Source organism: Microtus pennsylvanicus, chromosome 2 (assembly GCF_037038515.1).
Source record: "Microtus pennsylvanicus isolate mMicPen1 chromosome 2, mMicPen1.hap1, whole genome shotgun sequence".
Taxonomy (NCBI): domain Eukaryota; kingdom Metazoa; phylum Chordata; class Mammalia; order Rodentia; family Cricetidae; genus Microtus; species Microtus pennsylvanicus.
The window spans coordinates 22,605,015-22,632,629 of NC_134580.1; the positions used below are offsets into that span (position 1 = coordinate 22,605,015).

General features: G+C 42.8%; 1 protein-coding gene across 1 annotated transcript in view; it reads right to left on the reverse strand.

Annotated features, from left to right (window-relative positions):
- Adamts20 (ADAM metallopeptidase with thrombospondin type 1 motif 20) overlaps positions 1–27,615 on the reverse strand; it is a 121,412-nt gene that overhangs the window by 47,320 nt on the left and 46,477 nt on the right. Inside the window, exons 11-26 of the mRNA XM_075960443.1 lie at positions 26,190–26,294; positions 24,819–24,964; positions 23,427–23,608; positions 23,193–23,329; positions 20,679–20,796; positions 17,850–17,945; positions 14,237–14,403; positions 13,963–14,092; positions 7,635–7,761; positions 4,444–4,654; positions 4,158–4,322; positions 3,319–3,483; positions 2,269–2,388; positions 1,645–1,752; positions 759–923; positions 378–668 (exon numbers count right to left, since the gene is read on the reverse strand). Coding sequence (XP_075816558.1) covers positions 378–668; positions 759–923; positions 1,645–1,752; positions 2,269–2,388; positions 3,319–3,483; positions 4,158–4,322; positions 4,444–4,654; positions 7,635–7,761; positions 13,963–14,092; positions 14,237–14,403; positions 17,850–17,945; positions 20,679–20,796; positions 23,193–23,329; positions 23,427–23,608; positions 24,819–24,964; positions 26,190–26,294 — 2,433 coding nt within the window. The remainder of the gene's footprint in view (positions 1–377; positions 669–758; positions 924–1,644; positions 1,753–2,268; positions 2,389–3,318; positions 3,484–4,157; positions 4,323–4,443; positions 4,655–7,634; positions 7,762–13,962; positions 14,093–14,236; positions 14,404–17,849; positions 17,946–20,678; positions 20,797–23,192; positions 23,330–23,426; positions 23,609–24,818; positions 24,965–26,189; positions 26,295–27,615) is intronic.

Genomic DNA, 27,615 nt, shown 5'->3' on the forward strand with positions numbered 1-27,615 from the left:
CTCAGTCTCTTCTGAAAGGAGCACTCACGACCCCCACACTCTCAGGACCGGCACTAGCCTCCTGACTGCCGCCTCAGCAAGGCTCTGTTTCTCCCCAGCATCCAGTCTTACCTATCACAGGCTTTGCCCTCTTTGGTATGATATGGACTCTAATCAAGCGGCTTTCAAGTGGGTTCCTCAGTAATCAGTGTGGTTAGTGATTACCCCGGGGGCTTGTACTCTGCATCAAAATGCTTTCGGCCTTTGAAGAACTGAGCTATTGATCTTCAGATAACATTCACGTTAAAAAACATTCGATGTCATTACACACATATCTGGGAAAGGACTGCAATAGGATTCAGTTACAAAATTAGTATAACTCAATAAAGACAGCTTACTGCTCCCCACGGGCCTGTTCTCCATTGGTTTCCTCTGATTGACAGGTGGACCCCCTGGTTTTGATTCTCTTCTGGTTTATGAATTAATGGGTTATTTCTGCCTGGAAACTGGCTTGGCTGCTCGGAGGAGCTGGGGAAGTGGCTGTATGGGGGCGGGCAGGCTGCCAGGCTACATTCTTGTTCAATCACAGGACGAACTTCAGGGTCACAGAAACTCTCATCAACCGGCTGGTGGTAGTTCATGCAGAAAATGCGTCGAGTGGTTTTCCCATGTCCGCAGGAAGCTGAGCACTGATTAGAAAGGCAGCCAGCATTACAATGTATTAATATCCAACATTATATTTAAATATTCAGCGCCTGCTTTCTCAAACGCATGCTTACCGGTGACCAGTTCCCTGCCTGCCATTCTCCACAAGGGCTGAAGCAGAGGGTCACTTCAGCAGGCCGGGGCAAGTGGGCACAATGCGACTCATCGGCCATCCCATCCTGGGCATCGCGGCAGCTCACATAGCGGGCCTGACTGCCCCTTCCGCAGGACACAGAGCACTTTAAAAAGCCAAGTGATAGTGGGAAGGGCTTAGTCACACCCCCATTCTTGTTACCCGGAGCCGCTCTGTCCCACAATACCAAGCTTTCCGGGAGAGCATAGAAGAGGAGTAATATCTCCCGCATCAGATACACATAAGGCAGTAATATTCTCCACTTTAGATTATGAGTTTTACAAGTCAGATCTAATCACTTGAATGACCATAATAGTTAAAGCAACATTTAATCACATGTCAAAATTAAAGGTTCTGCAAACATTTTGTGTAAAATCATCATTAGATATTGTCAAAAAATAACCTTGAAAGCTCTGTAATAGAAGGCATCTGATCCCATAATTTAAAACCTGGGATTAGAGCAAGATGAAACGGCTGATCCATAACAGCTTTCAATTAAAAAACAAAATAGCATGAAAATGTCTGCAGTCGAGACAAGCTGATAACTGCCTATAACATAGCCACTGCTCATAGCTATCTGGACCATAGGCCTTATCTTCATTTTACAGACTAGAAAAAGGACCCTGAAGGGTCATTTCCCTGCACAGAGACACAGGCTCGCTGAAAGGACGGCCATGATTTTATCATTCCACGACCCAAATCTAAGCCCTGTAAATCTTCCATCCCATCAAATACCCAAGAATGAATGCTCACATTAAAGCTGACAAAACTGAGCAACTGCTTTAATATGGGTGAAGCCTCCACAGCAGGCATGCGGGGTCACTTACTGGGGTCCAAGATCCATGGCGCCACTGGGCTGCCTTTCCCAGGGGAATGGCCGGTAAGGAGGATGCCCCAACTTTTGGAACAACCAAGCAAGGTGCAACCATACATTCCTGTTACGGAAAAAACAAACCTTATTGAATGCCATCTATCTCTTTAATCTGCCATATATGAAATTCTGCACGGGGTTTCCTTTTTCAAATTCAGAATGCAACAATTCTGTATGCTGAAATGTAAATGGATGACCTAGGTTCTCCCTGGCTGAGACACACACTGCTCGCAAGAGGTAGTACCGGGTAGGAAGGCTGCATCCCAATCCTTCGGACACTATCCTATCTGACCACTGAAGGAACAAAGTCCTTCAAAACAGTCCTAACGTGGACCGTTCTGAAGGAGGGTATGGCTGTACAATGAAAAGAACACTTTTGCAAGTTCATGGGATTCACACAGACACCATGGAAGAGGGGGAATGTACAAGTTAAAGCAAATAGAGTGGAGCACACCATGCCAAAACCGAGAAGGGCACGTTCTGTAGGCAGAAGGTGTTTCAGGGTGTAAAAGATATATATCGACAACCCTTCCGTTTCATTACTGTTTCTGCTCCTGATCCATGAAGAGACCGCCTTTACCTGTCTGTCGCTGGGCCGGCTGGCTTCCTGGCATTCTCTGTCATCTAGCATGGTGCCAAAAAGCTCGCTGACACACTTGACAGCACGCATTTGGTACCCGTGTCCACAGGAGGCTGTGCACTGAAAGGAGACCACAGGTGCCAACGACAGTTTCCAAGGGTTACAGAAACGCCCACTTTCTTAGTGAACAGAAAAGCTATATATATATAACATGTACTCTTAGCAGCTGTTCAGACTAGCACTTGGTATCAGATTTGAGACCTATAATTAGTAAATCGAATTGACATGCCTATTTATTCAAATCCATTGTACAAGTATCACCTAAACACCACAGTTAACAAAATGCACTATAATCAATGTATTTTCAAAGTTGCCACCATAAAAACGTTAAAAGAGACTTTGGTTATAAAAACCTGCCCGATGTCATATAATATGTTAAGTGAAGTTCCTTATCTATAAGGAAGTATGTGTTAAGGAAATTAGGGGAGTCTTCCATCAGCCTTGGCAGCCTCCTTGGGTCTGAACTCCCCACCTTTACTTGCTCTAACTGTCGTTCACCCCAGGGCCTCCCAGCAAGACTCCCAAACCCAGGAATAGCGATGTAAGCACAGATACTGGACATTTTTACACACTCTTGAAGTTGCTAAAAGCAAGTGTTTTCAGCATTTTGGGTTAAATTAAATTCAAAAACAAAGCTGAAATATTAAGCAATGTCAAAATTCTACTGATATTGAACTGCACTTTTCAATTATTACTTTACATGCTTGTGTGTATGTGTGTATGTGTGTATACAAACACATGCCATTACACATGTATGGACATCCGACAGTCCATTTTCCCTTTCCACCTTTATAAGAGTTCCAGGGATCAAACTCAAAATATCAATCTTTGGTAGCAAGGGACTTTACCCATTGAGCCATCGTCCCAGCTCCTCAGATGTCAACCCACATTTTAAAGAATCTCCCGAGGAGAGGGTGGACTTTTACACAACCTTTCTGTCATGCCCTATACAGATGGGCAAAAGCAGAGACGGTCCCGTCATATACTCACAGGACCCCAGGGGCCTACATGCCAAGAAGTGCATGCCCGGAGCTCACAGGGTCTCAGGGACTCGGGCTTGGTACTGGCATTACAGAAGCCATCGCTCAGGGGGTCGTCACTCAGCTGACACCAAACCTGCCGCTGCTGCATTCCCTTTCCACACGTGGCAGGACACTGGGAAGTTAAAACAGCTGCATCACAAAGTGACACAAAGATCTGGAATGTTTCCCCCCTAGTCCTCAAGAGCCATTCACTGGATAAACCAGTGGCCTGACATCTGCCACTTAGGCCCTGCTGTGTGATGTTTTGACGGTATTACAACCACAAAGCTTGCTTTGACTCAGAGGGCAGAGCTAGCCACTAGCTGATCAAAGTTAACCATAGAGGTTTTGGAGGACTGAGGACAGATTGGGAGTTGTAAGGCCATAGAGAGGCCATAGAGGGAGCTTCAGCCCTTTTGGACAGAGGTCACTGGTTGCTTTTCCACCGATTCTCTGATCATTCAGGTTCTTACCCGAATATGTGACTCCCCAGTTTTTACTGATAAAAAAATAAATAAATGCATCAAAGTCCCATTAAAATATCCATTTGTTCTAGCAACAGAACTCCAGAGCTAGCCTTTGAGGAAGTAATGCTTGCACTGCTGCTTTTTATGAAGTTGGTTAGAGACTAAATCTCAGCAAACGTCACTGCTGGCCTGATAATTACAAACAGTAGAAGAACTAGGTAGTTTTACGTTTTTTAAAACTGCTTTTATGATAAACACATTTGAATCTTACAGTCTTGGACTGTGAGTTTCCCTAGCAAGACATGACAGCAGTTTTTCTAAGGCACGTGTTCAGTGTTACCTCACTCCACTCACTAGTAACCCAGCTGGGGCAAGGAAACTCATTGCAATTCCCAAGCATCACCCGCGGAAGCACTTGGCACTGTCGGTCATCAAGGCGGTGGCCAAAGCCATTTACACAGTAGGACTCTCGAGTCTTCTCCCCGCCTCCGCAACTCCGAGAACACTAATTAAAAACAAAATCAGTGGCGTTTAGAAACAGGAAAAAAATCAAAATTTTAACCAAGATACCCTTTTAGAGAAATAGAAACATTTAGCTGGTAAAAAGAGAGGCATTTTTATTTTACCTGGGACCATTCTGAATAATGCCACCTCGCTAAAACACAGCTGCCATGGCATGGCTCTCGGGTCGGGGGTTTGAGCTGGTCGCCACAGTAGTGGTCTTCTACCGGAACAGTCTGCCCTTGATGAATGGAATACTTCATGCAGTGAACGTCGAGGGTCCTGTAGCCTTGGCCACACTGGGATGAGCATTCGCTTTTGCCGGTGATGTGCCACCTAGAGAAGATGTTGCTGCATTTAGGAGCAGGGCTTATGGATATTGATTTAAAACAGATTCAGGAGCTTGGGCATAATTCAGTTTTTAGAACTTTTAAGAGCTTATGGATAATCCACTAGAAATTATTTGATAAATCATTGAATTAGGTATGAAAAGTTCTCGTATTGGGCCTTTTGTTGTATTCTCTGCAGGAGAGCTGGCCCCCTGCTGCCAGAGGGCTGGCTATGAACCTGACCAGGAGGTGACTGACTTTACCACAGGATGCCAGGAGCCTGGGTTAGCATCCAGAAGTGAGGATGATCTTGAACAGACACTTCCTTTCCTGTTATTATTCAACAAAAGCTAAAAGATAAATATAAACTGTGAAAACTGCTTTCTTTTAACAAAAACTCAGATCACTCCGTCAGCTTTCCAAATTTTAAAATAAAACCACATTGAATCGAATGTCCACGCTGAGTTATCAAACTGTTTGAGTGCTACAAGTAGTTACCTTGGTTTCTAATCATTTTCATAACACTTTGCACCTGGAAGGCCAAGCAGGAAGTCTGTAAGTTCAGGGATAGCCTGGGCTACATAGTGAGACAGTATCTCAGAAAGGTTTTTTGTTTGTTCACTTGCTTGCTTGCTTTGACCCAAGTCTGTTGTTACAAAGTGTGATTCAGTGGCGTTCCTAGGACCTGGGAGCTGCTGGGTCAATGAAGATGCTGTCTAGTCTCAATCTGTATGATACAAAAAGTGTCAGAGTGTGTGTTTGCAGATCTATGGTGATCTGTGTTACTCTAGGAGGGTGGCTCAGCCCTAAGGGTGGGGCTTTGGCAGTGGGGTTCTGTGTAGTTTGCTGTCTTTACAGGAGCCGGGAAGCATATTGAGATGAGTAGTCAGTATTGGCTCAGCACAGGAATGTTGACCTCAAGGTGTGTTTTCAGATATAGTCAGCTTATAAATGCTCTGCTCTCTACTGATAAACAGAGTGCATGGGAAGATGATAAAACTCAGTGTAGGGTTCATAAGCAGCTTTCTAAAAAATACAAAAGCTTAGAAAAATAAGAATATCATGTCTAATGAATTAAAATGTGTTTTATGAAAATAAAAAGAAAAGAAAAGTTCTTGTATTGGAAAATGAGGCTCAGAGATTGGGTTCCAATGGTTTAAACGTGTGTGTGTGTGTGTGTGTGTGTGTGTGTGTGTGTTTGAGAGAGAGAGAGAGAGAGAGAGAGAGAGAGAGAGAGAGAGAGAGAGAAAGAGAGAGAGAGAGAGATGGGGCAGGGGAGAAAGAGAGATTTTACAATCTTCCAAATGAAATCTTAGTTGTTCTAAAGCTATATATGTACTATATATAATATGTATATATATACATATATATGTGCGGCGAACCTCTCGACCAGCGAGGAAGAACAGCCACCACACCAGGATTCTACTCAGAACATGCTTTACTGGAGTGTCCTTGATTGATGGGGAGCAGGAAGCGAGAGGGGCAGGAAACCAGGGGCAGGAAGGGAAGGGCAGGGAGCGAAGGGGAGAGAGAGCATGAAGCGAAGTGGGGAAGGGCACTGAGGCAGCTGCTTAAATAGGGAATTGGCACACGGGTCGCCCTGTGATTGGCTGCCACCAACAGCTGCCACCAGACAGCATCGGGATAGGCTCAAGGATCCTCATCCACAGCGCATGCAGGAAGCGGGGGACACGCAGCTCTCAAAGGCATAGCCAAATATGGAGTTGTTTATTTCCAACAAGACAGGATGTCGGCGCCATCTTGTAATGGCGATCCTGTCCGGCTCACTACGTGTGTGTGTGTGTGTGTGTGTGTGTGTGTGTGTGTATAAACACTGTTTTGGGTGTCACTCGAACAGCTGGTGGCAACTTTGGAGATGTGTCCTAGAACTGCAAGTTTTCTTGAGAGCATATGATGTTGATCAAGACTGGCACTCACAGTCGACTAAAGACTCCATGGGATACACTGCCTCCCAGGCCAAACCTGGTTACATGAATGGGAGTTGGAGGCTGGGAATCTTACCACAGCAATTTATATACAGGCTTTGAAAGCTGGCAAAATCGTTTTCTTGTAACATATAGCACAACCTCTGGTTAACTCCTGCATTTTCTACTTAGAAATATTTGTGAACAAATATTTTTCATGAAGTAAAAATAGTAACTCTGGCCAAATTATCCCAATGGTAGTCTAGAGTTTATCACGGAATATGCATACCCCAGTCTAAGGAAGCATGAGGCAGAGACCCCCTTTCCTGAAAGGACCCCCCTGTGCTCCGTGCAACTCCACTAGCCATTCCCACGAGCTTTTTCATGAGCCTTTGCACGACACAACAGTACATTCAAATTCCCAAGCTTCATGTGCGAAGAAGAGATTTGGCTATCTCTGAATATTAAACATCACCACTGCAATGTAAATTTAATAGGAATATGGGGTTTTTGAATCATTGCTTTTAGCTTATATCAGTTTGTTAACCTGTTACCCACACAAGCCTACACACTCACACACAAACCCTTAAGAAATTTAGAATTTGGGGTAGAAGTACCAACTTGCTTACACTTCTCTTAGGAATATTAATATATTAGTTCAATTCCAATGTACCAGGGAACTCAACCTATATTTTTTTCATTCTCAAATATTACTTATTGGGTCCTAATATCAGTGGGTATTACAAAGTCATGCTACATGGACTTAGTATTTCAAATCTTGAAACCACGGACTTCCAGATTAGAATTTTTCTAAATTTACTTTACAGACTAAATTATCCCTGTTGTACACAAAATTTGAGACCTACACATGGGTATTTCACTAATACTATTAATTCAAAAGTCACATGAAATACTGAGCATGAATACGAATTAGTGAGTCTGACATATTCTAAAGGACAAGGCAGAGGACAGATGTTAATGACCGCTGGCTCCGTGGGAGGCACTGTGCAGCAACCTTATCTAATGATGAGCCCATCTCCCTTACACACCAGTTCTCTTTACCTGAGTTCACAGTCTGCGTTGCACTTTTCCGTCACAAGCAAGGGCAGCGGTAAGTGGCCACAACTTTGATCGGCCACGACTGCGCGGTCACTCTTACGAACGCAGACAATTTTCCTCCGACGAAGACCTTAGCCAGAGTGAAATGAAAATTAAAAACTAAAGAGAAGTCTATACAAATAAGTGTTCCATCATCATAAAAACGAGCCTACATGATTCAGGTACGAAAGCAGAAATGTTAGGTATTATTCCCAGGTCACTAGGACATCAATCTTGTCAGGGGTTCCTTTTTCTAAGCTGAATCCTCGATGGCTGGGGAGGACTTTTGCTCAGTAGGGAGGCCAAAAGGAAGATGGGCCGGGTAAGGGGGTAAGTGTAACAGCGGGGTTTGGAAGGCAGGGCTGGGGCCAGCACGGATGGTGTGTTATTACTAGATCATTGTCCCCATGGATTACTCCTCCATGGGTACTCCTACAGTGTTACGACAACCTGCATGTCAGGTAACACGACACTTATGTGAACTGACAGGAGGGGAGACGGCCTGAGACAGTTCCAATCAGCGCTCATTCTTTCTCTCTCCTCCAGAACAGCACTGCCCGTGTGGGGCCGACCTTTCAGACTGGACTCAGGAATGAGAAAGCTGATTACAAGAAACCCAAAGATTAGTAGTTCCATAGGCTTTGCAAGACAGGAGAGGCGAGGCCTGGGCATGGGTAAGGGCTATGATTTCCTCTGTATGGCAGTGGAATGTGGAAACATGTCACCGTTTATTCGCCAACATTCACGGAATTCACAGCAAGAAGAACGAGCTCTCATGCGCACTGCAGGCATCAGCTGGTCACTAAGGATCAGAACTAGCCTGCTAGCTATACACACGTGTCGAAAGACACAAGCACTCATAGCAAAGCAGCAGGGAAGAGGGAGGGGGCGGGGTGAGGAAATAGGGATATCCGGTTCTTTCTGTACATCCACCGTTTGCTGGGACTAAATCTACTCCAAAAGTAAGGTCTGCTGTTGTTTCTGTGGTGTGGATGATCTTAGCTACACAGGGCAGGACACGGCAATGAAGCCCAAAGTTTAGACTGGTCAACAATGTCCTCAGCTCACCCCATGTAGATAGGGCAGCTGTTTCTCTACAGCCACAGCCACAGCCAAAGCAACTGGTGCCCAGAGTCAGGGCACCGTGAATCCGCATCATCTTCAGAGTCCGAGCAGTCCGTGACATGATCAAATTTCTGCTTTGTGAATGCTCAACTTTGAACTCCCAGTTAACTAGTTAACTAAACATGAACATGTGTTTATCTCAAATCTCTCCTAAGCCCTTTTTAAAATAAATACAAATGGTTTTGTAGAAGCATATATGTAAAGGAGCAAAAGAAAAGAAACATAAGAGAAGAGGAAATTGTGAAGACGAAAAGCAAAGGATAAAAGCCATTATCAGAGCCAAGGAGGAAGAAGTCAACCTTGTGGATGTATGAGGGGTGGAAAGCGAAGAATAGATTAAAAGTCATATTGGAAAGATAGTCACCAGTGGAGCCCGTGAGTCATGAATGTCATTTTGTACTTCCTCTAACTATAGTAAAAACAAAATAAGCCAAATTAATTTTAATTATGCTCATATTTAAACCTAAGCATATAAAATCTGATTATTTGAACATACTAATATACAAATTATTAAAATATATTTTAATGTCTTCTTCCCTTTTAATCTTCAAGATCCAGTGGGTAGTTCACGCATGGAGCACATTGATACAGACTGGCCACACATGGCTGGTGGCTGCCATACTAGACAGCACGGGGCTAGAGAAAAGAAACCCGAAGACACAGCACAGAAAAGCTAGGTCACCCTTGACAGAAACAGGTTGATGAAGGAAGACACTCTCATACGGGGTGATCTCCCAGCTCACTGCACTCTCTGTGCCCCCTGGATCCAGAACAATTTCATCTTCCCCTCACATGACCGTGACCATGGAAGGCAGGAGATTTTTCTTTCTTGGTGCACTGTTCTCTAAGAAAGGATGGTCAGCTGACTTTAGGGTCTTGTCCCACTGATTCGTGGGGAAGTGATTTTAGTTCTTAAATATTAAAAAGCATTAACAAAGAGTTCAGGAAGGCTCAAAACACAAGAGAATCAATGAAACAAACATTCCTAGAGCTACCAAACAAGGAGGCCAAAAGACAAGACACTATAAGGTTCTAATTTGAGAGGTTCTGCTTTCAAGCAATACAAACTTTAGGCAAAAAAGCTGCTGAGAAAATCATGCAGTATTATTTGTAATAGCCAGAACCTGGAAACAACCTAGATGCCCTTCAAAGGAAGAATGGATGAAGGAAGTATGGAATATATACACACTAGAGTACTACGCTGCGGTAAAAAACAATGACTTCTCGAATTTTGCATGCAAATGGATGGAAATAGAAAACACTATCCTGAGTGAGGTATCCCAGACCCAAAAAGATGAACATGGGATGTACTCACTCATAATTGGTTTCTAGCCATAAATAGGGGTCACGGAGTCTACAATAGGTGATCCTAAAGAAGCTAAGTAAGAAGGTGAACCCAAGGAAAAACATATAGTTATCCTCTTGGCTAAGGGAAGTAGACAAAATTGCCGGGGAGAAAATTGGGATCTTGGGGGTGGTGTGGGATGGGGGTAAGGGGAGATGGGGAGAGAAAAGGTAGAAGGGAAGGGGGGGGGACTTGGGGAAACAGGAGGATTGGGATAAAGGAAGGTTGGATAGGGGAGCATGGAAGCACAATCCTTAGTTAAGGGAGCCACTTTAGGGTGGGCAAGAGACTTGACCCTAGAGGGGCTCCCAGGTGCCCAAGCTGAGGTCCCCAGTTAGTTCCTTGGGCAGCTGAGGATAGAGAACCTGAAATGACCCTATCCTAGAGCAATACTGACGAATATCTTGCATATCATCATAGAACCTTCATCTGGTGATGGATGGAGATAGAGACAGAGACCCACACTGGAGCACTGGACTGAGCTCCCAAGGTCCCAATGAGGAGCAGAAGGAGGGAGAACATGAGCAAAGAAGTCGGGACCACGAGGGGTGCACCCACCCACTGAGACAGTGGAGCTGATCTACTGGGAGCTCACCAAGGCCAGCTGGACTGTAACCGAAAAAGCATGGGATAAAACTGGACTCTCTGAACATGGTGAACAATGAGGGCTGATGAGACGCCAAGGACAATGGCACGGGGTTTTGATCCTACTTAATGTGCTGGCTTGGTGGGAGCCTAGCCAGTTTGGATGTTCACCTTCCTAGATATGGACGGAGGGGGGAGGACCTAGGACTTACCACAGGGGAGGGAACCCTGACTGCTCTTTGGACTGGAGAGGGAAGGGGAGAGGAGTGGGGGGAGGGGGAGAAGGGTGGGAGGAGGGGGAGAAGAATGGGAGGAGGGGGAGGGAAATGGGAGGCTGGGAGGAGGTGGAAACTTGTTTTTTTTATTCTCCTTTTATCAATAAAAAATTAAAATAAAAAAAAGAATTTAAAAAAAAATTTCAAGACTCTATTTCGAAAAAGATTGATATAATTCCTAGGAAAACGACAGGAAAGAACACCACACCATGGAACCCATGCAGGCAGCCGAGGAAGCCCCGGTGGATGTGCACTGTTGTCAAGGACCAATGCCCTAGGGCCCTGGAAACTGGCAATGCCTTCCTCTGGTCCATGCGCAGATGTTGACAGAGTATAGACAAAGCAGACTGAAGCTTCCTTTGCTAGATAGTTATAGAGACTGCTCCTCTACAGAGGCACCCCTGGAGACTGGTGACCCCTTCTCCTCATGTGCATAGTTAAACATGCTCAGCTTCCTAGTTGGTGCTGCCCCACCGGGCACAGCATGGCTCCACCCAATCCCAGCGTCTCATCACCTGTGTCTGTGTCTGTCCTGCCTTCATCTCCCTGTTTCCCCAGTTGGGTTTCTAGAAGGAAGCCACACAGCAGTGCATCCTGTTCTCTGACGTCATTAGAACCAAGGAAACAAGCCATAAAGCTTCAAGAGTGGAAAATGTCCCAAGCAAGCACAGGGAATCACAAGGCAAGTGGAAGAGAAGACCAAAGGGCAAGGCCTTCGTGTACCTAAAGAGAAGTCATCTATCTAAAATTTTCACCAGTCAAAGAATTGGGCGAGTGTAAGAACTGAGTGGCAATATTTCAAAGACAGTGAGTCCCCACAAATGACCTTTTCTTCTCCATACCATACTGAGGTCTGTTTCCCATAATGGTGGAGGTAGGTATAAAAGAGGACACATGCTGGTCAATGGTGGCACACGCCTTTAATCCCAGCACGCAGGAGGCAGAGGAAGGAGAATCTCTGTGAGTTCGAGGCCAGCCTGGTCTACAAGAGCTAGTTCCAGGACAGGCACCAAAGCTACAGAGAAACCTTGTCTCGAAAAAAACCAAAAAGGTGGGCGGGGGGACTCACAAAATTAAGAAAAATTCAAGAGAATTCTCAAAATAAGATTGAAGTGGTACTTAAAGGGGGCATTCACAAAATGAGCGTAAAAGAACATAAATTTGTGAGCACAAGGTCAAAGAGTAATAATGCAAAAATAAAGAAAAAATAAGAAAATTCTAAGATAAAGTGCACAGCTGTTCTAAAATCTTGAGTAATAATTACTTTCGGAATGCAGAAAAACAAGCCACAGAGTTACACAAAGAATCAAATCATAGTATGTAAATAAAAAATAAGAAGTTCCCATCTTTCTGCTCATAACCTCTCAGAGCTCTTCTTTTCATGGGGAATCTATTCTAGAATCTTTCTGTTCACCTTCTGCTTGGTTTGGACCCACGTCCGCTGCCACACACCTGTTTACACAGTGCAGGGCGGCTGGTCCCACATTTTCAAACTCCACTTGTCTTCTGCTAAGTTCATCCAAGGCCTCTTTGCCAAAATGACTCCTTGAACTTCCCTAGTGCCCTGGTCAGATTTCTGTCAACTCGATACAAGCTAGAGTCATTTGAGAGAGGGAACCTCAACTGAGAAAATGCCTCCTAAGACTGGCTTATATCAAGACTGTGGGGCAGGCACTTGATCACTGTTTGAATGGTGGATGGTGCCTTTCCTCCCCAAGTTGCTTTGGGTCAGGATGTTTTGTCGCAGAAGAGAAACCCTAAAACACAGAGATTTTCCAGTGCACTGTCTCTACTGTAGCATTGACCCCAGTTGATCTGGCGTCTCCTATTACTGTGTCTGTCCCGAGACGCCAGCCCACACAGTGACAGGACACCATTCCCTGCAGTCATCTTGAGCAGCCCGCTGCCAAGAGATGGAGGCAACGCCTTTCACGGTGAGCACCGCTGGTCCTTTGACGTCTGTCAGGTGAGATGAGAGGATGATTCTCATCAGCCAGGGCCACTGCCTCTGCACCCACCTTTTCTCATCCACATACTGTTCTGAGCCTCCTCCCTCTAATCCATTGCAACCCTTCATATTCCATTCTATAGAAGCTCTACGCCTTGGTGTCCACACTAAAACTCCTACCGCCTTATCTGAGGAATCTCCTTGAATAGCCATGCCACTGCATTTACATGGAGATCCTTATGCGTGGGCTATATCGGAGTACAAAATTTAGCTCTTAATAATAACCTGAGCCAGCTGGGAAATGGTGGTGGCTGCCTTCCCAGCACTTGGGAAGTAGAGGCAGGCTGATCTCTGTGAGTTCGAGGCCAGCCTGGTCTACAAGAGCTAGTTTCCAGGACAAGCTCCAAAGCTACAGAGAAACCGTCCCAATAAATAAATAAATAAATAAATAAATAAATAAATAAATAAATAAATAAAATAACAACCTGAGCCAAAACAGCCCCTCAATAAATATTGCCTGCACTGAACATAGCATTATATCACAAACCACCCACTATTACAGACTACATATGACTCCACTGTTTCCATCTTCCCCTCTGCTATCTCTCTTCTTGCTTTTCTCTTTTCCCCTCTGATCCTTTCAGCTTTGCATGCCATGATACAAATGTATCTTCTCATGTCCAAGCAAGGGAAATAAAATGAATGTTTGACATTACAACAGTAAGAGACAGATGGAGTCTTAAAAACAAACTGTGTGGAGGGGAGCAACTGGGGCAGGGGGGTTGGTACTACCCTGGAAAGCTACAGGGAGAGGAGAAGACAGACAGTGAAGAACCATGAAGACAGCAGCGTTGATGGGAGAGTCAAGGGAGAGCAAGTTGGAGGGGGCAGAGAGGGCACGATGCAGGTCTGAATGCTCCATCTATGGAAAGACTCATTCGCCAGCCAGACTTAAGAGGAACCAAACAATACCAGCATACATCAGCTTGGGTCTCTTATTTAAGGCCAGGGTACCTTGGCACATTTTGGGACAGTCTTGCCACGGCCCATATGGATCCCAGGAGAACAGGTCACTCCTCTCCTCAATGGGGATGTTGAAGGAATAGCGCACGTCAGGGTTGTATAAGTTACCTACACATAGCACCTCAATAAAATACAGAGGAACAGACAATTAATTTATAAAAGACATACTCTTAAGACATTGCTTTTACAGCTAACTATGTTAAGCACTTAACTAGTATTCTAATAAGACCACGACCAAGTCTCACCGCTGCCTACAGGCCGTTACCTGCAGAACGAGCTCCGCTTCCAGCCGGTCAGTGCTATTAATTCTTTCAATCGAGTTGTTTGATCCACTGTATTCGAAGATAGCTCCCTGGACGTTGATTTCTTTCTTTGCCATACTTACAACAAAATTTCCATTCAGAAGAAAGTTCCCGTGCGTGTCAGATAACGCTGTAAAACAATGTGATGCAGTTCATGAAATGGTAGATCCGGCAAGCAGGATGGAGTTAACTTTCCTCACTTTTAAACTCAACTTCTTTACCTGAATCTAAAGAAAGTAAATACAAATCGACGCCAAGGAAATAAACTACTTTATTGCACCGTGGTCTCTAACCTGCGAATAAGAAAACTTCAACAAAGCAGCCAAATATATTAAGACAGATTCGCCCTATGCTGTTGTATTCTAGAACCTCCTCAGAGGCACGAAACAGGAAGGACACAGGACAGGAGAAGTGGGAGGAACCAGAGCACCCACCAATCAGTCATTAGAGAACATAGAACAGTTCATCTGCGGGTCATTTATGCTCATTGGGAACAAATGTGCAAAGCCTTAATTTCAAGGCCAAATTTCTAAATGAAGTAAGTTAGCCCTTTGGCAATTTCATACGTGGACACGATGCATCCTGTCTACTCGCCCTGCCTCTGCCCTCCCAATCTACCCCCTCTCACTCCTGTCTACTAGTCCTTTGGCCTGGTTCATGACTTTTGGGTTGGTTTCATGGTCCATTCAGCCAGGGCCATCTGTGTGACCACTGAGTTGAGATCAGAACAGTATCTTAAAACACTAGTGGTGTTCACCATCCCTCACAGAAATGCCCACAGTTGTTCACAAAGAGGCTCTTGATTGCCACTGATACATGTGACTGTTTTCACAATAACATCCCTACCTTCCTTTAGGTTCACACCCCTTTCCTTTCTCTTTCCTATTGGAATTGACACAAGCCCAGTGATGGTTAATATTATCAACTTGATCGTATCTAGAATCACCTAGAAGGCCAGCTTCCCGAGAGGGACCATCTGGATTAGGTAAGGCACTAGCCAGGTCTGTGAAAGGTCATCTTGATTAGGATTACTGAGGTTAGAATTCCCTGACACTGAGCAGCACCATTCCCTGGACTCAGATCCGATCTGCACAAGAAGGAGAATGCTAGCTCTGAGCACAAGCAGCCGTCATCCTCTGCCCCCAACTGTGGCTGGACTGTCACCAGCTGCCCTGAGCTCTGTTGCCAGGACCTTCTCTCCATGACGGAATATACTCCTGAAATGTAAGCCCAAACTAACATGCTTCTCTTTCATTTCTTCTGTCCAGGTATTCTTATCACAGCAACAAAGTAACTAAGATGCCTGTCATACACGTACACTTGTATATATCCACATGTATACTATAAACATATACAGATATGAAACAGGACTAGAATATATTATTATATGTTATTACAAATGACAATATATTATTATATTATACTAGAATATGTTATTATATGGGCTATACTAGTAGCCTGGTCTTGTTTCATATCTGTATATGTAAATAGATTATAAATGAATATTCATGGAGTTACAGGAAATCCATAGCAGTGCAGTAGAGGAACTCCCATTGATCACCACGTGGTCTCACACAAGCCTCTGCATCAGTCTCTTCAGCTACTCATCAGCGCTAATAAAACTCTCAACCACACCAGGCAATTAGCCACAATCAGATCGGGAAAGTATTTGGAGAAGTTACATAAATCATACAAGATTAGCCTTTTATGTTTAATTCTCAAGACCCTAGAACACTCTGTATTTTATAATAATAAACCCTATATTAACCAAGTGTGTTTCTCTTGATTGTTTTTTTTTTTTTTACTTGAGTTAAAATTTCCGTGAGACCTGAAAAGGGATCTTGAAGAAAATAAGGAGTTGGCATCGGGCCTCAACCAATGCACTCAGGTTACTGATGCTGACAGCCGAAGGAACTGTGCAGATGACACTAAGGAACAAACCAAGCTTTACACTTGTCCCGTGGAACAGAAACTCCTCTGTGTAAGGGGATGAGCTTTCTCTAATGTACACAATGTCCACGTACCTATTGAGGGGACTTTTGGTGACATGAAACTCTCAAACAATAAAGTCTTTTAAAAAAATCTTCCAGTGACTCATTTCTTTATTTTCCTCATTGTTAGAGTCAAGTCTCCATGTTACTGTGCACACAGCCCTTTTTTTATAAGTTAGACTCAAGTGTCCACGTTACTGTGCACAGACAGTACTTTCTTTATAAGTCAGACTCAAGTCTCCATGTTACTGTGTGCACAGCACTTTCTTTATAAGTCAGACTCAAGTCACCATGTTACTGTGTGCACAGCACTTTCTTTATAAGTCAGACTCAAGTCTCCATGTTACTGTGTGCACAGCACTTTCTTTATAAAGTCAGACTCAAGTCTCCATGTTACTGTGTGCACAGCACTTTCTTTATAAAGTCAGACTCAAGTCTCCATGTTACTGTGTGCACAGCACTTTCTTTATAAGTCAGACTCAAGTCTCCATGTTACTGTGTGCACAGCACTTTCTTTGCTAGAACATCTCTGACTTTTGTACTTGGGGAGAACCCATGGACTATTCCCAGGAAGATATGACCAGGTTGATTATTTATCTACATTTTAGCAGCACACATCTCTGGCTACAAACCGAGGCAAAATGTTTAAGTAGAAGAAAAATAATACCAATTAAATACAACAGGACAGAAAAGTAAGACCATTGCATTCAATTCTATTTGGGAAATGTTTTGCATTCATGGCAATCAAAGTGACACTGCATGGAAGTCAATCACTCTTAAGTGAAGAGTTCAACGGAATTTGGCATATACACTTGTGTGGACAAGTCCAGCTGCTTGGTATTGCAAAAGTCTAAATTCTCACACCAAAGAAATCCTGGACCTATTCAAAAGCTATCCCCTGTATACTTGACTCGATAATGTCATATATTCTTTCTGACATTAACTGTTCATAACAAAGTCATATGGCTAGTTGTATGTATTAGTTACATGGGACAATATTGAAATCAAATTAATTTGAAGCAGAAAAATTGCCTCATCAGCTACACATCACCAGTTGGAGGAATTTGAAAATTCAGGAATTGGCTCATTGTGGGGAGAAAAATCTTTGTAAATACCTTCACATATTTCTATCTAAGCAGAATTCTCCAAATCTGAAAGATATTTTTTAAAAGATAACAAAAATGTACCTATACTCGAGAAATACACAATAACCACATTCAGTGACATCTCAAAATATGAGGCTAGTTATTTACAGAACTTGAAATAAAACTGCATTCAAGTACTTTCGCCACATGGTAAAAAAACTCTTACAGAAAGTCGGAGTGCTACAGTGAGCGTCAGAAAGACTAGAATTTTACTCTGAATACGCATACAACTGGAACTGAATACCAACTTTAGTTACCTAAAATACTAGAATGGAAAACAAACACTAATTTTTCCATTATTTCCTTTTTCCTTTCAATAGGGTTTATTTTGTGTAGCTTAAGAACATATGTCTAAAGGTGTAGAAAGAGCTCCATCAACTACAGACCTCTGAGAAATTACACACAAACCACACACCAGCTGCTGCTTACTACATGTTTACCAAGGTAGTTGTCATCTTCGGGTCTTCCCGAATAGCTGTGCTGAAGGACCTCAATGTTTGTTGCCCCTGCAGGAATCTTGACGACAACATTGTATCCTGCAATAGAATTTCGGACATGTAAATTTTATAACCACAGACATTTCACCAACTATTACCACCAAGTGCCTGCAAGACTGGAATGGCACAGCCACACTTTTCATTTCTTCCTAGCCTTTAAAATGTGATGAAGTGGTTTGTGATTTTCCATCTGAACCAACACTTAACACTATGCAAGAGTGAATAAAGGCAACCACCCAAATACACTGACCTTGAGGTTCAGAATCTTAGGATTTTATATTTGTTATTGTATATGTTTGTATCTGTGTGAGTGGGATGGGGGTGTCTGCAGAGACCAGAAGAGGGTTTCAAATATCTGGAGCTGGGGCTAAGGCAGTTGGGAGCCACCTGATGTGGGTCCTGAGAACTGAACTCGGGTCTTCTGCAAGAGTAGCGAGGATTTCTGAGCTATCTCTTCAGCTCCAACCTCGAGATTCTTAAAGTCCAACAGTTCCTAATTAGTTTTACTACTTCTGAAATTCTGAGTATAGAAAATGTTTACTTTGAGCCCACACATTTTAGTCCAGGATTTCAAATGCTATTCACAAATCTAGGGCTATCAATATAATTGGCCACTGACATGATGTTTAGGAAGACTGAGTGGCAACAGGTTTTATATTGAGAAACAGTAATAGAAAATTTATTTTTTTATTAAGCTTTTAGTTTGTACCTCAAACTAGACTCTCCAAACTTTACATTAGTTTTTAAAGTCTACCAATATCTGTTACAAAAAAAGTAAAGTTTACTGAAGCAGGATGAAAGTAATAACTGTAGTTTATTGAATCAAATTCCACGATATTGGCACTGTTGGAAGAGGAAATGCAGTATAAAATACACATTAAATAAAAAGAAAAAACTTTTCCTGACATTATTCCGAAAAATACTCTCATAGCTAGCTAGTTAGATCCCTCGGGGAAAGCACAGGACTTAGCATGCTCTAGAGATGTTATCCCAGGATTTTCCTTGTCCCTTTTTCAAAAAATTAATTCCCTCAGTTTAGTACATGAATAAGAGCTGTAATTTTTTTATGCATTAAATTTGAAAATACTGTCCCATGATTACATAAAGATGATGGTGCCAGAACGCCTCTAGGCTTTTGGAGCAACCTAACTTAATTTTTTAAAGTGTCTCAACTTAGCATAAAGGTGACAGTTTGACTACTTTATGTATACTCTATCTTATAATCTCCAAGATTAATTTTAATCCGGACAACTCTCACCATAAAACAGCCTCATCAACTTCTTCCCTGAGTCTCCAGTACCTTGATGCAAGCAAGCCCATGGTACCAAAAAGATGCCAGAATGGAGGTAGCCACCAGGGGGCAGATGTGGTAAATTTTTTTCCCTACCCTGCAGATGGTTTGCTCAAGGTTTCCCATGGGTATGGGAACGAGGAACACAGTTTTCTCCAGGTTAGGTTTTCAGTTCTAACTTGATATATGTGGTTTTGTACTGTGAAATATTTTTTTGTCACTGTGGTTAATCACAAGCCTGTGTTATGGTTACCCAAGGGAATCCAAGAATGTAACTCACATGAAATCATCAGTAACAAAGAGAAAAAGAACATGTTGGGAACACACAAGCCCATCTCCAGTACATTAAAATATGAAATGCTCTTTGCTTCTCATATAGATAAAAATTTAAAAATGGAGTCTTAAGTTATACCCTTTCATCGGAATAGTTACCAGCAGCATCTTAAGATCAACCATATGAACATACTTTAATGCTGAAAAATAATACTGTAGGAATTAAGTTTTTACTGTACAAGGGAAGTTTTAAAGTCTTCTGTAACAATATTAAAAGAGGGAGAATTTCCCGAGGAGAGTTTAGAATTCAAAATGTCGGAGGTGGCCTTAAAACAGCTTTAAATAAAATCGAAATCATTGCCAAGTTCCCACTGGAACTATATCACACTTGCTGCTTGGGAAATCAGTGAGGTGGCAATTATGAGCCAACATTTAGGTTAAAATTTTCACCCTTTACTTTCAGTCAACATTTTCAATACAGCAGTAAAAACAAACACAACACATAGACCAGGCATTTCCTTGCAGAGAGAAGGCAAAAGGGAGGGAGAGAAGGAAAGAGGAAGGGAGGGAATGAGGGAGAGAGGGAAGGGGGAAGGGAGAGAGGAAGGAAGGAAGGGTTTCAAGTATTAAAATCATTAAAAGCAAGTTTCCCAGAAAAGTCATAAATATACACATTCTAACTTAAAAGAAACATCATGAAAAGGTTTCCAAAATTTGGAGAAAATTCACACAATATGGTCAAATACTACTGGATTTACTGTTTGATTTTCATTAATGCATCCAATTGTTTTATTAAAAATTAGACTCAGGGTTAGGGATGGTCTCAGTTCTGAACTGGCTGAACATGCAAGAAGTCCTAAGTTTGGCCCCAGTCCAGCACGAGCCGGGCATGGTGCATGCCTGCAGACTCAGCACCTGAGAAGTCAAGGGCGAGAGGTCGTAAGTTCTAGACCTGCCTGGGATATACTGGACCTCATTTCAAAAACAGAGACAACAAAACATAGAATCAGGTTTGTCTTGGGGAAGTGAATTCTTAATTCAAATAACATACCCGACTCAAGACTTATTCTTTACATTTGGAGATTTTCACTGACAATCATTCTGGACTGAGGACGCAGATTACACATTTCTGCTGTACAACAGAGATTGTACACTAGAGCGCTAACTCAGAGAAAAGGGGAAATTGGAGGCAAGTACACATAGCTTACCATAATGGGCACTGTTGAAGACGCCCGCCAGAGTCTGGCATGAAGAGTTATCTCCACCACACACTCCACATTTGTCTCTCTTGGCCTTGGAGTTTAACACATGATCACAGCCAGCTTGCTTCAAAACACAATCATCATGATTCATAGCGTCAAAGTGACTACTTATGTGCACAGCGCTTTAAAGTATACAAGGTTCTCTTCAAAAGATGATTTCAGTTAGCAGAGGTTTGCTGCAACAGGAGTCTCTCTGAGCATCTACCAAACCAGGTGGGCAGTGACATGTGAACTGTGTTCACAGGGTCTGGGAAGCAGTGTGTTTAAAGGGTTTACAGAATTTTTTAAATTAATATCTTCGGGTAATAACTTGAATTCTACATTGGGACAGACAAAGATTCCTATATTCCAAAATCATTTGAAAACCATAAATTAGGGCAAGAGCACCGGCTGCTCTTCCGGGGGACCTGGGTTCGATTACCAGCACCCACAACCATTTATAACTCTAGTTCCAGGGGATCTGACACCCTCTTCTTGCTTCCACAGGGAACAAATACATGTGGTATACATACATACATACATACATACATACATACATACAAGCAGGTAAACCATCGATACACAAAATAACGTTTTTTAAAAAGAAAACCTTTAAAGAGAGATAACTCAAAAAGACTCATTGGGATAAGAACCACATTAGAATAGTCAAAAAAAGGTGTTGTTTGTATGTTTTCTAAAAAAAATATTGTGGCCATAGAACACTGGAAATAAAGCATGTTCCAAATAAACATTTGAATGAATTTCCCCCAGTTTAATCATCAGCAAAGTGTCTACTAAAGGATTGTCCTAGACATTTCAGAGAAAAGTGCAGTCCCTTCCCCCAGGTGCCCTCTGCGCATGACATGGCCGTTACCTTTATGGACTAGACCTCTAAGCTGGGTAACCCAAAGAGAAAGGTTCACATGACACCTGGACTGGGTTCTCCACCTGGACTGGGTTCTCCACCTGGACTGAGTTCTCCACTAGCTTATTTACATAGTGGGATGGTGGGGCAGGGAGTGTGTACCAGAGCATGGCAGGGGGGCGGGGGACTGGTTCTCTCCTTCCATCTCGTGGACTCCAGGAGCAGAACTCCAGTTATTAGGCTTGGCAGCAAATGTCCTACCCGTGGAGCCATCCCATCCCCCTGCCGTATGTATGTTTTTGATAAAAGAGGCAAATACTTCCATGATGAAGATTTACCCATGTATTTTATGAATGGCAAATGCATCTAGGCATTCAGATCATCTTTGTCATATTTTGCTTCATTTCATTTGGCTGTGTTGCTTGTTTAAATACGACATATGGTTTGGGGGCCACAGAGTAATCTTTTTGTGCTATTTAATGTATTTCTAAAATGTAAGCTAAGTGTCTTTGAACATCTCCTAAGGCCTTTGGGTGCAGACTATTATCACTTAGGCAACAAATGCGTGGCTACAAGGAGATGTAATTAGACATATTACGCTCCCCGTCAATCAAAGAAACGGCCTCCCAGCAGCGCACTTGCTGTCTGGACAGCATTCGCTGTTTTGATGCCCAGACTCCACCTGCCTTCCCCAGATCGCCAACCATCTGAAGCATATGTGTTTCCACGCATGCCTCTTTCATTTATTGAGAAGCCTGCTGGTGGTCCTGCCTCCCATCTTCTAACCAAGGTCATTCTAAAAGAGACCATAAAGTACAAAGCAAACCTCATCGCTTCTTCCACTTCAAAATAATATCTGAATCTCTAAGGAGTTCCGATGAAAATTACACACCAAATATCTTCCTGGTCCCAGTTCCAACCTGAGCACTTACTTCCTTACATGTCTAAAATCTTATCTCTAATATCTGTTCATATCAAGTACTCAACATTGCTGTTACATCTCTAAAATCTTATCTCTACTATCGTTCATATCAAGTGTTCAATATTGCTGTTACATCTCTAAAATCTTATCTCTAATATCGTTCATATTGAGTGTTCAACACTGCCGTTACATCTCTGAAATCATATCTCTAATATCTGTTCATATCAAGTGCTCGACACTGCTGTTTGAACAGGAGAACTAAGAGTCACAGGACTAGAGAAAGGGAGGAGATGCTGGTTACCCGTCACCACGGGAGGTCACATCTGAAGTAGTAAAGGCACGTTTCTACCCTGCAGTCACTTTTCTCCTACCTTTTAAAGAAGGTAGCATCATGCCGACTCTAAATACAACTGGCAAAACAAAATCAGCCACCTTATGCATTTTAGGCTGCTTTTGTTTTATTTTTGAGGCAGGATCCAGCTATCTAGACCAGGCTGGCCCGCCTCGGCCTCCTCTACCAGGATACAGGTATATACCACGACAATACAAAGTTAACCACAGTCCTAGAGATAGCATGATCTCAAAGATTACTTTAATGGCATCCATAAAACAACTCTGAAGGAACAGAGACAACATTGGTTACAGAAGTAGAAGAAACACATTGTTCGCCAATAGAAACATGAAGTTTACTTACCCTACAAAGGCCCTGGACACAGATGTCACTAGTCTCGGTCCCACAGGGTGTACCATCAGCCACTCGGTCCTTCAGCTGGTAGAAGCTGGTAGTCCCAGCGACCCGGCAATAGAGTTTACAGCGATCTTTTATGGCAACTGCAGAAAGAAGAATGCCATTTCGGATGCAGAACAATGAGGCTCCGCGTTTCTACACGGCAAAACGGTTTCCTATGGAAGCAATTGCGCTACTTACCCCCGCTGTACTTGGGCAGCCACCTCACATTAGCGGGGAGGCCGTGGATGTTGACATGTTTACCATCAAAGTCGGAGCACTGCTTTTGGCGGAAGTCTTGCTTGCCTTTTGGACATGAATCAGTGTTACATGATCGAAATTTCATCCTGCGGCCCACACAGTACCTTCCTCCGTTTCTTGGCCTAGTCAAATTCATTACATTTTAAAGCGCATCAGTAAAACATCACTGTGGTCATCTATTTCTACAACCGCCCATTTGCCTCCAGGACCAGAAAGGCCACTGACGCTCTTTTAACATTATAGGTTGAAGCAGAAATACACAAAAGGGTTTTAAGCGGTTTTCTGGCAAACGAATCAGAAAAATAGCCACCCCTTCTCAAGTAGACCTGAGACCTGGAAACCAGAAATAAGTCTCAGTTCTGACAGGATTAGCAAGGACTAATGGTGGGTCTTTGTTTTCAAACTAAAAAATGTTGTCTAGTGAGGTACAGACAACAAAGAAACTTAGGTGACAAGGGAGACATACCCATTGTTGTCATGCTTGAGTGGGGTGTGTGTGTGTATATCTATATCTATCTATCTATATCTATCTATCTATCTATCTATATATATATATACATTTATACATGTATATATGTATGTATGTATGTATATGCTTGTCACTGCAATAATTTATTCAATTTATTATTGGAAATAAACCCCAGAAGTTTTCAGGGTAAAAATGATATATGATTTACTTCGCCCAAAATTTCAATGACCTGTAAGATTGATTCAGAGTGTGTTGTATTCCTGTGCATTAGAAATGCTCACTGATATGACTGAGCAGAGTGTCACCTGGCCCATGACTTGTTACATATAAAATAGAAATACTTAAAATCTCTCTGGATCTCGGCATGCCTTCGAGTTGGATGAAGAGAGATGATTGGGCACTTACTCGGCTGAGACAGTGAGGCGTCCAGAATAGGAGCAGAGGAGGGAAAGGAGGCACGTCAGATTACAGAACAATAAAGAACTAGTGACCGAGTGGCCCATCTGGGCAGCCGAGTCAAAACACAGGAAGAGGGGCCTAGGGCCTTTCATTTGAAACACAGTAAAATGAAGACAGAACTACCATTCACATCTCCTTAAATCACACCGAAGCAGAAAACGAAGAGTAAGGAGGAAAACAGCTGTCTCCACGCAAATTATAAAAGTTCAGGTTTTTTTTGTTTGGCATTGTTTTTTTAAGTCTGAATCTACAAAGGTACAAAGCAGTATGGGTTAAAGTATTCCACAGTGATTCCGAATCTCTGAAACTTGCAGACTGACCTCCAGTGTTAGAAGTGAACGGAACTGACTTTTACTTTCGGGTCCTTGAGATAATCTTAATCTACAGTGAATAAAAAGACATACTCGGGGCGATCACAGAGCCTGGTTGTGCTTTTAATTCCACCTCCGCACGTCCTTGAGCAAGAGCTGTAGGGTCCCCAGGGTCCCCATTCGCCATCCACAGGACGGGTCTCCATGTCTCTGGTCACACACAGCCCACGGTGGCAATGCTATGAACACAGTAATCACACAAAGAGCAATGGCTTGTGTGCATCTAGTTAAAGCATCAGCGTCATCGTAACAGCAGCAAGAGAAGAGCTGTCAATTAGGTAGAGCAAATGTCAGTTCAGAAGTGAGGCTACATTTAAGCTTGGAAAAAGCATTCCCTGTCTACCCGGTACCCAAGGCTGGAGGAATGCAAAAGGAATGTAATTATTTCTCTTGTTTTTGAAGTTTAGACTCTCACTGGAGAGGAAGGAATATTTAAGATTAGAATAGAAACTATCCCATTTATATTAGCTCCCAAAGCAGTGTTTGTCATAATGTCATCACAATTGTTGCATAGAATCTCTCTCTCTCTCTCTCTCTCTCTCTCTCTCTCTCTCTCTCTCTCTCTCTCACACACACACACACACACACACACACACACACACACACACACACACAACTCAAACATACGAATAAACCTGAGGAGATAAAAAAAAATTCTCTACAATGAAAAATGTCAGGATTTTGAAAAAGGAAGTCGGGGAAGGCACTAGACTATGGAAAGACCTTCCATGACACCAGACTGGCAGAAGTAATATGTTAAAAATGGCTATGTTACCAAAAAATAATCTACATATTTAGTGCAATTCCCATCGAACTTCATATATTATTCTTTATAGAACTAGAAAAAACAACCCAAGAGTTCATATGAAGTTACTAAAGACCACAAACAACAAAAGCAATCCTGAGAAGGAACAAAGTTAGAGCTATCATAGAGCCTCACTCCAAATTATACCACAACATGCTTAATTCATGGGCAAGAGATATTTTAATGCATTTAGAATCACTAAAGATTTGAGAAAACCAGTTAACACATTCAGTTATATTCAATTAAAGTTCAAGGAAGAAAATATATGCAGGGAAAACATTATGTAATTGAGGGGCCTGTTGACATATTAGCATTCTGACATTTTAATCTATTTTAATAATAAGAATAAAATATGCATGCCCACGTAATTACTCATATAAATATCTAAAACTTAAAACCCATCTACTAGTGATAGGAGCAAAATTAAATTTATCCTTTTAATTCTGCAGATAGTATACTCTATCCGACACACACAGCAATAAAATCAACTTGACTAGCTGCGCAATGGGTAGCAGCAAATCACGAGCAACGGTGCACTGCAGAGCAGCTGCCCATTCCAGACACTCTGGGTACAGGACTCACCCTTTGAGAAAACCTACCATCCCAGGACCACAGCTCGTCCCGTCTGCCAGCGGCATGTGCTGTGTGCGACAGCCCTTGTGGACACCTTCCGCACTCGTGCACCACAGGCGCCGGCATTGTTTCTGCAGAGTAACAACAGGCAGGGGAGCCAAGGCAGGTATCAACATCCAGACCAGCTCTGTGTGGCCCAAACCCATCTGAGCTGCTTGCTGGCTCATGGCTGAAGCTAGACGTACTTTGAAAACAATTGGAAATTTCACTAATGTATTAAATAGTAAGAGCAATGAGCTGAAGTAGAAATATTCAGTTACTTGAATAAGTTTCTTTTGTAAGACATTTTTTCTGGAGGCTTTTTGTTGTTGAACTTTACTCACAGGTTCCCCGCCAGGTGCAATGGCAGAACATTTGAGTGATGTGCATGGGATAACTGTGAAAAGGAGCAACGTTTACTACTCTGTGAAGTACAGTGTATACTTCAAGTGTATGAACAAATGGTTCTGAAGTTTTCACAGGAAGAAAACCCCAGAGTCATAGGAGCTGTGCCCAAGATAATCCCTCTTTTTTCTGAAGTCAAATGAAAAGTTTACGTGGTGTCCAAATCAGCCCAGAAGAATGGCTGCCATCACAGTGAAATTCTAAGGTAAACTACTAAGGCAAACGGTCCCCTTTTCACCACGGGTGTTTAAAGCTTATTAAGATTTGTGGCTATGGGGCTGGAGAGATGGCTCAGAGGGGAAGAGCACTGGCTGCTCTTCCAGAGGTCCCGAGTTCGATTCCCAGCAACCACATGGTGGCTCACAACCATCTGTAATGAGACCTGGTGCCTTCCTTGCCAGCAGTACATTGTATGCTTAATAAATAAGTAAATATTTAAAAAAAAAATAAAAGATTTGTGGCTATGAACTCAAGGTGGGGAGTGTATTAGTCACTGCGGGATACACTCCGCAGTTCTGCCTGATTGCTCGCTATCCAGTGGCCTCCCGGATCAGTTCAATAAGCATTCATTGTGTGGCAGTATCTACATGAGGATTCGCTGTCTGGGGAGGCAGGTGGACCAGTCCATTATCTGAGATGGCTGAACTCACAAGTTTTCAGATTTTAATTCATCTATACTTTGGGTGTTTTTCAATACGGCCAGTGAGCTACTCTGGGATTGAAGTCCAAGTTTAAGCACAAAACTGACTTGTGTTGTGTTTTCTATACATCGCACACATACAGAACTGGGAGCAATTTTCCCAGGATTTTTCATAGCAGCCTGTCAACATGGGATGTTTTCATCTATGTTATCAAACTGGCATTCGAGGAGTTGCAGATTTGGGGCATTTCCGACTTTGGATTTTCAGAGTGGGGGCTCTCAACGTGTGTACGTTTATTTAAGTAAATTAAGTCTGTATTCCTGGTCCCAGAGGTGATCAAACTCTGTTAAGGCAGAAACAGCTTGAC